General features: G+C 40.1%; 1 protein-coding gene across 1 annotated transcript; it reads left to right on the top strand.

The window, feature by feature from the left end:
• Positions 1-498: 498 nt before the first annotated feature.
• cmtm7 (CKLF-like MARVEL transmembrane domain containing 7) lies at positions 499-11151 on the top strand. The gene is made up of 5 exons (XM_035391789.1): positions 499-811; positions 6830-7006; positions 8424-8522; positions 8874-8955; positions 9961-11151. Exons 1-5 carry the CDS (start codon positions 698-700, stop codon positions 9972-9974), a joined length of 486 nt encoding a protein of 161 aa, XP_035247680.1. The 5' UTR covers positions 499-697; the 3' UTR covers positions 9975-11151.
• The last annotated feature ends 430 nt before the right edge of the window (positions 11152-11581 follow it).

The raw sequence follows: 11581 nt of genomic DNA, 5'->3' as shown, positions 1-11581 counted from the left end.
GTCAGTATTGCTGCAAACTGAGATGGTTATTTTTAAAAGGTGTCTTTTCCACACTGAATAAAGTGTATTGTAATATATTATTCGAATATATTTTAAATGTTAACCTTTTTCACTTGTTTGTGCAGTTACACCTTAAAATGGCACGTGTGCTCCAACTCAGTCAAGTTAGACAGAGAATGTTGGAGGATGGAACATTTAAGATTATACAGCAAATCTTTAATGGGTTTTAAGAAAGGGCTTTGGCTTGGCCGTGATGGAATACTGGTCATCTTATTTTAAGATGTTTTGTTGTTTTGCCGTGTGATTTGGGTCATCGTGCGCTGTTAGAAAATGATTTTTTGTTCTAAACGCCGGTCGGGGGACTGAAAATGGTTCTCCTTAAGGATTTGCCTGTGTTTTGGCTCCATCCGCTGATAGTCTGTCTGCCACTCAGGCGCAAATACTCGATCCCCAGTTTTTAATCATTTATGATCTGTCACGAAAGTTCTGTACCATGACGCTTCAAACAGCATCCGTGTCACGCCCTTTTTTTTTTTTTTTGCTACACAGTTAATCGCATGTGGAAGTGGAACGGACGACGTGGTTAGCAAGAGTAGACTAGACAAGGGCTGTTTTGCAAACTACAAAACGGCGTTTTCGATTTATTTCGTTTTATTTATGGTTGTTAATTTTGTAATTTCAAAATTAGTATTTGAAAATGTCCCATACAGTAGTTACAACGACAACCACCACAACGTCGACATCTGATGGGGGTATTCTAAACATTGGTTATGCACGGACTGTTCAGGGTTTACTCAAAATCGCTCAAGTGGTAAGAGTTGTTCATGTTACTGTTGAATACATTTCATAAAATGGTATCATAGTTTAACAGGTCATTCGCTGTGATAGTAGGCTATTCCGCATTTTATTTTGTTTCATTCCGTCATGCACACGCCATGTTGACAGCCGAATCTTTCTTTGGCAAATATGTAGCCTTAAATGAGAACTTTCGCAACATGTTTTTTTAACACGTATTTTTCCCTTTGTTTTTGCTGTCTGATATTTTGGGTGGATCCGAACGGAAGAGTTAGCGGAAATGTCATTAGTTGGCTAGCTAAGGGGAAGTTCGCGTTAGTTAACCTATTTTGGCTGTGTACACTGAAAAGCTATGTCGGACCAGTAGGTAGGCTAGTCTGTATGAAGTAGCCTAAAACAAATGGTCTGTAGTGCGCCTGTGCAACTGTGAGGGATGTTGTATTACTCAACTGTAGCAATCAAATTAAGCTTCGGATGAAATGTCAGCGTAATAAGTTCTCAATGATGTTAGTTATCAGCCATCGATGGATCGCAGTTACCGTTCTGAGCGCCACTGAGCTCGAACCCTCAATGGATCCCTGACAAATTCTTTAAAAATTGTAATGGGTAAGCCTAGAAGTCATATCTCCTCCATCAGCGGTTTTAGTGATTTGGAGGCCCCAGGCAAAGACCAATGTGAGGCCCTTCTCCATTTTGCTTAACGCAATCATAGCTAGTGAACAAAAACTATTTGGAGGCAGCTCTTTTCAGTTAACAAAGCCACAGAACTAAAGGACAGACCCAAATGAGATTTATAACTAAAGAACTTCAGATGACCTTCAGTCAGTTAGAAGACAATATGGCAAGAAAAAGATTATAAGTATATAATCTTTAATCTAAAGACAAAAGTATAGTACATGCTTTTTGATAAAGCATTTGGACATTCACTTGTCTCTAGGGGTAAAAGTCCCGGTGTCTGGTTTGTGGTGGGCTGGTGCTGTCTGTCTGTGTCGCCTCTGACACTTTCCTCCCACACTGTAGCTGGTTCACCGGAACCCGCAGAGATAGTAGCGGTAGAAGTTGTAGTAGGTGCGGTGGGTGCACAACAGGCTGAGCGTGAGGCTGCTGGCTCAGCTTCTTCAACTAACACCTGTTGTAACGTCAGAGTGAGAGCACCTATTATCAACCAACTTCGTTCGACAGACAGGAAAACGTAAACTGATTTGCAACTATATATGAAAGAATAGGCGAAATATCGGTAACAACCTGCACCTAGTTATGTAGGAAAAATGTCCTCGTTACCTCCAGTAGTTATTTTTGTAAGTACTTTCGCGATTTAAAAAAAAAATAACCTAGAAGTTGTCCAGCGCTAGATTTTGGTTGCAAAGGGACGTGTATCAACCACCCCATATACATGAATGGAACTTGACATAAATTTTCTTGAGTATTTGAGGTTAATATGAGAAAGGGTGGTCGCCATCATCATGTCTAGGAATCCGTACAAATTCACTGTTGTAACCCAAGTCGCAGGATACAAAATAACCGTTAGGAAAGCAGTTTGAAATGAAGCAACGTCTGCATTGAATTTCGTCAGTTTAGGCAAATTTTCCTTAAAGTAATAATCTCGAAGATTTTCATTAAAATAAATGTATTTTAAGTCACTATCTATCGCTGCATTGGGTAACACAATGGTGATTGAGCCTATTTTTATATTAATTTATACTATTGTTATTATCATCATAATTCATGATTTAAAAAACGTGGTGTCTGTGGCGACATTCCCGGGAAAAAATCACAAGTGGCGCACAGTTAGTGGCGCGTTTTTCATCACCCATCAGTGGTTGGTCAAGCAGAGAGGGTAGGCGGAACTAACGCAACAGGCTCGCTCTTCAACTCAGGTGTGTGAGCGGCGTACTGTTTTTTGGGGCGATATAGCTCAGGAGGTAAGACCGATTGTCTGGCAGTCGGAGGGTTGTCGGTTCAAACCCCGCCCCGGGCATGTCGAAGTGTCCTTGAGCAAGACACCTAATCCCTAACCTCTAACTGCTCTGGCGAATGAGAGGCATCAGTTGTAAAGCGCTTTGGATAAAAGCGCTATATAAATGCAGTCCATTTACCATTTACATAGCTATTTGAAAGACAACATTAGTTTAGACAACGTTGCGCACAATATCCATCTCTCATACAGGTAACGTTGCGTTAGCTAGCTAGCTAATGTAATTAACACAATCTAATGTCGGCTAACAATTAGAAAAAACGCTAGCTAACGCTACCGACCGGTACCGACCTCGCAAACCGTCTCTCGAATGCCATGCTACCTTGTTGCAACGTTGCAGTGTAGCTAACTTAAGGCCAGTTCAGATCAATGATTCGCAACGAGACTGGGTGCAACTTGCAAAATTCCAAGAGGTCTGGTTGTAAACATTCTAAAACTGCACTTGGCGATTTGACAGGGCAGGCAACGGCTCTGCTACTTACGGAAGAGGATTAGGGTCACATGTGAAAATTTTTTTTGAGTTCTGACTTTAAAGTCAGAATTCTGACTTTAATCTCAGAATTCTGACTAAAGTCAGAACTCAAAAAAAAAAATTGCACGTGGCCCTAATCCTCTTCCGTAGCTACTAGCCAGTTCACACCGCTACAATTTTCCCTGCAGCATTCTAAAACCGTTTTGCCTCCTTGCGAATCATTGATCTGAACTGGCCTTAACGTTACCGTTATTTACATTGCCATCGAGTTCATCAGTATATTATAATGATCGGAAAAAAGCCGGGGTATGTGGAGCAGAGCCGGGTCTGATTTCTGAAGACGTCATGCAGGAGAAAACTAAATAAAAGAATACGGCAGTATGGATTAGCATTGTTATTATTTTATTACGCTTCCTCATATGTTCCTTCAGCCTTTATGCCCTTTTTGATGAAATCTCATTTGTTCTTGTTTTATTCTTCTCGTTCTGATTGCTAATTTAACACCCTCAGCTTTATTCTCGAACAGTTTAGCTAGCAAAACCAGAAACACCAGGGGTAACATTTTGCAGGGCAGTTGTTTCCAAAATACCACACAACAATCATTCACGAAAAAGACTGCTTATTGTGCACGAGATACATAATTGCACGAGCCACAGCGAATCCCGCAAATTCTTCTCTGCAGTGTAAAGATGTTCATACCAGGCAAAAGGTGGATAAAGAACGTTTGCAGAAATTGATCATCACTAATTCTACCCCAGGTTTGCTACGACATTTTAACCCAGCTCGGCAGTGTAAAGACATCTTGAGTTAGCCTAATGTTAGACAACGAATGAGTACGTACCAAGCGGCCAAAACCAGACTTCGTTTTTGAAGCTCATTTCCTGGTGTTGTAGTTCCTGGTTGCTCACTAGCGCCACTACGGATGGCTCCAGTATAGGTGTTTTCATATCCGGTTTCCATGTAAGTCTACGGTACAAATGCGATCAAAATACAAAGTCAATAATTTTTTCTCACAAGAACAAATAGTCATAATAGGTGTATTTTATTCGTCTTATGACTGTCCATGGGTCGATTTCATGATTTATTGCGTCATTTGGGCACAGTGCCAATATTTGTTCTGGACCAATGAGTTACAGCTTGCGTCACTTCCGGATTACTGCAGAGGACTGAGCTACAGTAGGGGCTATAATCTGTGGTCACTGGGGTGGGAGGTGGCGTCTCTTGGCCTTGACATTGCGGCTCCGACCACGGTCCACCCGTGCGAAGTCAGAAAATGCAGGCATCCCATTTTGTAGTGGTTTCATTATAGCGTGTGCTATTTACAGCTGCACTAGATGATCATAAAATAATCCTCCTCTGAAGTTTTGCAGTAGCCAAGTCATTTTTACTATTTCCTTTAGCCCACTTAACCAAATAATTAGTTGGCAGAAAGCGTAATCAGCTAACGCTTATTTGCTATATGTGGTAGTCCAGTAGCCTATGCTAAAACAGTTCGCAACTTCGGCTACCAAGCCATTTGACTAGCTAGCTAACCCTAACCGGCAAATATTCCATCTGTCAAACGTGTTTGACGGCTTGTCAGTCGTGTACATTCCGTAAATATCTACCTGGGCTATGCTGCACGAATGTGACAAAGCTAGAAGCTAGCAAGAAAATAATAATTAGAAATTCAATGTACATTATTTTTGTCTTTATGCAACAGGTGGAAAACTTGCTCTTCAAAGTGCGTTGTCATATTTACACGCCTGTAAACAGTTATTAAAATACTTGGTAGATTTGTTAATCACCGCTGACAGTGTTAATTTTTATTCGGTAAAAAGTGACTTGCGAACGATCGGTAAGCTAGCGTCACCCAGCAAGTAAACACCACAAACGGCAATGGAGTAGTAGCAGTTAATGGCTCATTAACTGACTGTGGCGAAAACCTACGACGATAACTTGCTTGGTTAACAGCAGGTCTACCAGACAGTTATATGAAAATTAGCCTAGTCAAATCACCAGTAGTCTACACATCTCTGATTGCTTGACCATCAGTGCAGTCGATGTTCTTCCCCTGTAGTTCATATTGCTAATGCGTGAGCTAACCACGGATAGCTTACCTAGCTCACTGGCAAGCTGATATGCTAGCTAAGCATATTCGTTTTGCCGAGAAACATGAATTGAAGATAACTGAACATAATTGTATTATTAATGTCATACATATAACGTGATTACATGACACAGTACAGTCACGGATGGAAATTAAACTCCGTAAACATTTGATCATATATTTTAAAACATAACGGCAGACAGTCAGCTAGCCTCAAGTTCGTTCTGCAATCATTAGTTCAGGTTGATGGGCTTTTCCGCACCGGACTGTCAATCACATTATAAAAATCACAAGACCGCTTAACTCTATGGTTTTGGCTCCAAATCGAGAACATGGCCGCGCCCGCCATTGAGCTTCAAAACGTGTTTTACAGACCCACGGAGAGGCAATGGGTGACGTCACAGTAGCTTTGTCCATATTTTTTACAGTCTCTGGTATGTACATGACGTTACTTTTATAACAACCGTTTTTTTATTCAGTAAATAGTAAGTGTTATAGTTGGCGTGCCAACTGACTGACGTCACACAGGCGACACTGGTTGGATCCGGTTGGATCTATGGGAAGTGAGGTCCAAAAACACACCTGCAATTACCGCTTCTCGCCATTGGCACCGCCATAGAGAACGAAACTGAAATCTTCGAGATTGTCACTTTAAACTGAGCATCTTCCTTCTTCCTCTTTCTCTTCTCAAATACACTGTGAAAACGCTTTTTGGTAACAAAGATCGTGACTCTCTCTGATGGCAACTCGTCGTCATTGATTAGGCGCAATGCAGGAAGGTCAAGGTGGAATAGTCCATTAAATGTGAAATGTGGGTGATAATAAATATTGGCAAATATAGATCTTTAATTGGATAGGCCCACATTTACATGTAGACAGATTTATTTTGATCTATTACAGATTATCATTTGTTTGGAGTGACAAGAAAAAAAAATGTTTTATAAATTAACAAAAAAAAAAAAAAAGGAACCACAAATTCACGAGGCCCCTTCGGCGGACGAGGCCCCAAGCAATTGCCTACCTATGACCTATGGTAAAACCGCCTATGTCCATCAACCAGAGATTCTTTGTATCCCTGTAGCTGCTACACGGAATACAAGAATTTCAAAGGAAACAGGGCCATACACCGTAAAATTTAAAAAGCCCTACATTTCCCTGTCACAAAGAAAAAACTGATGAAATATTCTCGCACAAGGAACTAACGAAGTATGATTTCACTGATTAAAGAAGTGAGCTTGACCAAAGGTTTGTGCTGAGAGGCCAGTTTCCTCCCAAAGAAAGATTTGCCTGTTTTTTCAGGACAATATGGTCTGATTTATTTTATAATGAGTTGTTTCATTTGTAGTCTGTTTTCATACCACTTTTGGAGGTCTGGGGGCTGACATTTAAATATCAATGCCATTTGTTGTTTTGTAATAAAAGTGCTGAATTGTTTTGACTTATAAAGTTGCTCCTTTCTCTGCCCCCTCCCGCCTTCCTTTTCCCTTTCTTTCTTTAGGTTGTACTGCTTATTGCATTCCTGTGTGTCCACTGCTCTTCTGCATGGACAGACTACTCCGCCTTCCGTTACTTTGAGGTGGTCACTCTGTGGTTCCTCATTGCCTTCCTTATCTTCTTCCTGATGTACATCTTCAGGCTCCAGAGCAAGATCCCCTGCATCAACTGGACCCTGACGGTGAATGCCTCTCCTGACACATGTAGGCATGCATGTTTGTTGCACAAATGATAGGTCACACAAATTTCATCATTAGGACCATCTGTCCTGTCAATCACTGTGCAGCCTGGTTCTATGGGTCTCAAAAGGACTGGCCTTTTTGGCTTTTGATCCGTATAACATGTACATACCGACTGAAATGAAATTATAAGCAAAACCATAGCTATAATGTATGGTTTGTTAAGCAATGTGTTGCTTTCTATGTAGAATTTTACATAGAAAAGCTCCATTCAATAGTCAGAACTACAGTACCTTCACATTGTATTAGAGGGGCTTATCGTAGCCTGGAACAAAACCAGATGGGGTACAGTGAAGATTATATCTGTTTGGTTCAGTTAAAATTATATCTGTTTGGGGGCTGCTGGGTGGCTCCTCCTATTACTCATGTAGTACATAGATGGGCCCCGCGGTCTGGTATTGAATCCAGACCATGCCAGTGCTGACTGCAGCTGGTAGCCTAGCACAGCGACGCACAGTTGCTGCTCGCGTTGCTCAGGCGCGAAGTCTCATTGCGCATTAGCGGCCCCCCTGGTTGATTGGGCATCTGTGGTCTGCCTGTTGGGCAGCACGTGTCCCCTGAATTGCGGAATGATGAGAAGTGCCAGCTGACCTCACATGCTTTGGAGGAGAGAACATGCTTGTCCGTGTTGCAGCAGTGAGCACTGATAAATATGAAAAAATGAACTTTTCAGTACAATGTAAGGCTTAAATTGGTTCGAATATTTCTACATTCTGGGAAGGCTCAAATACAGACAAAAACTGTGCGGTGGCCCTTAGAGTCCATGGATGTCCCATACCGATGTGAGAACGTGAGAAAGTGTGGAAGTTGATGGAGATTTCTCTATTGAAATAGTCTCTTATCTCTATATGCTCTGTTTTTAGCTTTCTTTTTACTATATCATTTATTTGTTTCTTTTTCATGTTTCCATGAAGAACTTTGGCCTAATAATTTGAACGAAAGGTGCTATATAAATGGTTTATTATCGTTATTATTACTACAACGCATAAAAGATTGATGAAGTATAAAGTTTGTAATGTATCTAACCCATAACCTCACCAAAAGGAACAAATGGGAAAATGTTGTGTTCAGTTCAATCTTTTGGTCAATTTCATGTTCTCTTTTGAAAATTCAATAAATTCTTAGTAATCAAAGGCTCTGTAAAGGCCAGTTGTATGTTGTAGGCCAGTACTGGAGTTGGCTTGACTTGTCACTTACAATTGGAGCCTGACTTACACAATATTGAGATTTGTCAAAAGCGGTATTGAACAGTGTAATTAAATAGTCAGTGCTGTGTTTAAGGAACTAATAGACTAAAAGCGTCTTACTTATTTAAATCATGAGATGTGTGTTACAAGTCCCTGTTTGCTTGTGTTTCAGGAGTTTTTGCATTATGCCGTGGGGACAATCCTAGTCTTCATTGCATCTATAGTGGCTGCAGTGAAGTGTGGCCAAATTTCTGCCCTTGTCGCCGGATCGGTGGGTAGTTGGTTTTGTACTTTCTTGTTGCCAGTTAGATTATTGACCGCAAGACAGATGCTCTTTCTCAGCGGCCTGGGTGCAAGGCAGCATAATGCCATAGCATGGTAATATTTTCTGCCCATAGCATGGTGATATTTTGGGTGTAAGGATTTCAGGAATTAGCAGATATACTTAACAATTGGGCCAATTAGTTGCTCAACATGTTACATGTTACAAGCTTCATGAAATATAGGATATTTAAAGTCCAAAGCTAATTTTAGTTTTTTACCTGATTTTAGTGTTGTGTAAACCTTGTGAGAGGTGGTCGTACCATTTTGAAGCACTGAATCTTTTCACGTTTTCCTGCAGGTGTTTGGCTTCATTGCCACTTTTTTACTTGCAGTCAGCATCTGGATGTCCTACAAGATCACATGTGGGTCCCAGCCAACAGGTAAATGAAATGATGTTGGCTAATTCTGGCCACCACTGCCTATAAACATGTTCCAGCCTCTCAAATAAAAATGATTCCATGTTTTCTAATCAGTCTAATATAAAATATATTTATAGAATAAGTAAGGAATAAACCATGACGTGCTGTCCCGTTATTGGAAAATAATGTACGACGGGGGTGGTGATGTGCCCAAGGCGAAGCCGAAGGTTGCTTAACCTGCCCCGAAGTAGCCTACATTATTTTCCAATAACGGGACAGCCTGGAGGGGTTTATTCCACTTATACAATGGGTTACCAACAATGACTATATGGTTACTTTAATATTTCTAGATTTTTATCGTCTTAATCAGCTGAAGTGAAATATTCTTCCACGGCCGTTTGGACATATTATTTTACCGTTGTCAAGCAAAACTCTGGCTGGTAGTTCTATTTGCACCATTGTTAAGCAAAAACCTCTGGTCGTTAATTCTATGAGAACAACGATTCCATCGACAAAAATAGTTCCTTCTCGTTTTATATCATACAATTAGCACCAATTTTGGTCATTTTTGTCATTACATTATTTAATAAAACTTCATGAAACCATAAGTCAATCAAATTCATCTCCCTAGCACTGACTTGCTACCAACCAGAGTGACCCGTTGTATAAGTGGAATAAACCCTTCGGGGCTGTCCCGTTATTGGAAAATAATGTAGGCTACTTCGGGGCTGGTTAAGCGACCCTCGGCTTTGCCTCGGGCGCATCACCACCCCCGTTGTACATTATTTTCCAATAACGGGACAGCACGTCATGGTTTATTCCTTACTTAAACCACATGAATTGTGTACTATACTATTAATTCTGGGATACAGATATTTCATTTTATTGTCATGGTATTATCTTTGTGTTAAATGAGAGCTCTGAGCTTTCCCTGTTAAGAGGTAAAAATGTGACCAGCAAATTGGAATTTTTAAAATTTTATGTACCTTGGATTCTGCTTATTGTTTGGTTTTCTCTTCCTTGCAGGTGCAGCTGTGTAGGAACAAAATTTTCATTTTTTTATCTGCTTTTTATTTCTATCTGCATTTTAGGAATGTTGGACATGTTTGTCATTTGTTTTGTTTATAATTGCCTTAGCAAAAAAGTGTTACATTAGGATCCTGGCCAGGAACCAGCAGGACCCCATGCCACAGTATTTATCTCAGTATTAGCTGTTACACGCAGGCTTGTGTTCTAGGTTGGCCAGTGGATTTAGTTTGATTGGGTGTAGTTGTAAGTATATTTTTTGCCAAAAAAGCTTTAATTGTGTATATTCTGGTATTGCCAATGAATATTTGACACTGATGTGTTACGAGGACTTATGTATCAAAAGCTTAAGCTTAATAACTTAAGTATGTTTCTTGGTGTAATCAGTTGATATAAGTCATTTGAGACATATTCGCACCTGTATTTAAAAAGGCACAATTCCTTTTTTTTTTTAAGATTGGCTATGTGTCAGAATAGTGTTTATGTTTTAGAAAAAATAATGTGCCTTTCACATTCAGTGATATAAAACCAAAAGATTTTGTTTGCCATATTTTACATTTTATTTCATATTAAAATGTGAGCTCTCATAGAGGATTCTACAGTTGTGATATATTATAACTTCATGCGGTACCAAACAATTGAGTACATAAGTGCAGGGCTTCGGTAGTGCAGTTTCTACTTTACATCAAGAGTGTTAAATTCGTATTGAGCTCCCAAGCTCCAGGCCTCAAATATGTTACATATAGAAAACAGCCTTTGGTAGGTTGTGGGTTCAAGACAGCAGAAAATGTGTGTACCATTTTGGCAGTGCTCTGGGCTTGCTGACTCCACCCTGGCTATGCCCAGCCTACAAATGTGGTCCATGAGACATTTGTTTGATATAAACATTGCTTCATGTATAGAAAATAAATCAGAACATATATTTGGTTTAGAAGGGACCGGTACCAAGGTCATCCACCAAAACATGTCTTTGCTTCCATATATGGAAATGTGAGTGAAAAATAAAAACAAACACCCATTCCTGCATGCTTATCAGTAGTAGCAGTCAGAAAACATAATTGTGTCAAACTGCGACATTTACAAGAAATCCACTTGGATAATGACCTGTTGCTCATTGGCTTTGATTAAGTCTCTAATGGTGTTGAACATTTAAAATCTCATATTGCATATAAATATATCACTTTTCTGTTTGCATCTGCTTCAGTCAGTTTAAACATTCAGGCATTCCTCATGTTGTCAGTGGGTGATATCTAGAAGCAGAAGGAAATTGCTTCAGCCAAGCATGACCAGCTGTGCTTTCAGAGCAGTAGATAAAAAAATCCGGAGGTCTTTGTTTCTGAAAGTGAAAAAAAAAAATCCATGTCTGACAGAAGCATTAGCAGTCTGCTGTCCTTTGAAAAGTTTCCACTGCATATCAATGGTACAGATTTTAGGAAAGTACAGGACTTTGTATGAATGTGTTAAAAATTGGCATCTGAACATTTTTTTCCCTTTCGCTTTTAAAAGCGTTCCACAAGTTGTTCTTTTCCAACTATGTTTGGAAGTCAGAATGCTGTGATTACAGTTGTTGTGAAAGCTGCATCTGTGAAGCTAGCAGAGCAGTCTTACTGACCCATGGGCG

This window comes from Anguilla anguilla, chromosome 1, assembly GCF_013347855.1.
Source record: "Anguilla anguilla isolate fAngAng1 chromosome 1, fAngAng1.pri, whole genome shotgun sequence".
NCBI classification, from domain to species: Eukaryota; Metazoa; Chordata; class Actinopteri; order Anguilliformes; family Anguillidae; genus Anguilla; species Anguilla anguilla.
This window is presented reverse-complemented; position numbering and strand designations above follow the sequence as displayed.

Bases quoted from the DNA above. Each gene is read 5' to 3' on its own strand.
- cmtm7 (XM_035391789.1), top strand. From the start codon at position 698: ATGTCCCATACAGTAGTTACAACGACAACCACCACAACGTCGACATCT. The intron at 7,007-8,423 runs GTGAATGCCTCT...CTTGTGTTTCAG, and splicing joins GCATCAACTGGACCCTGACG to GAGTTTTTGCATTATGCCGT. The intron at 8,523-8,873 runs GTGGGTAGTTGG...GTTTTCCTGCAG, and splicing joins CTGCCCTTGTCGCCGGATCG to GTGTTTGGCTTCATTGCCAC.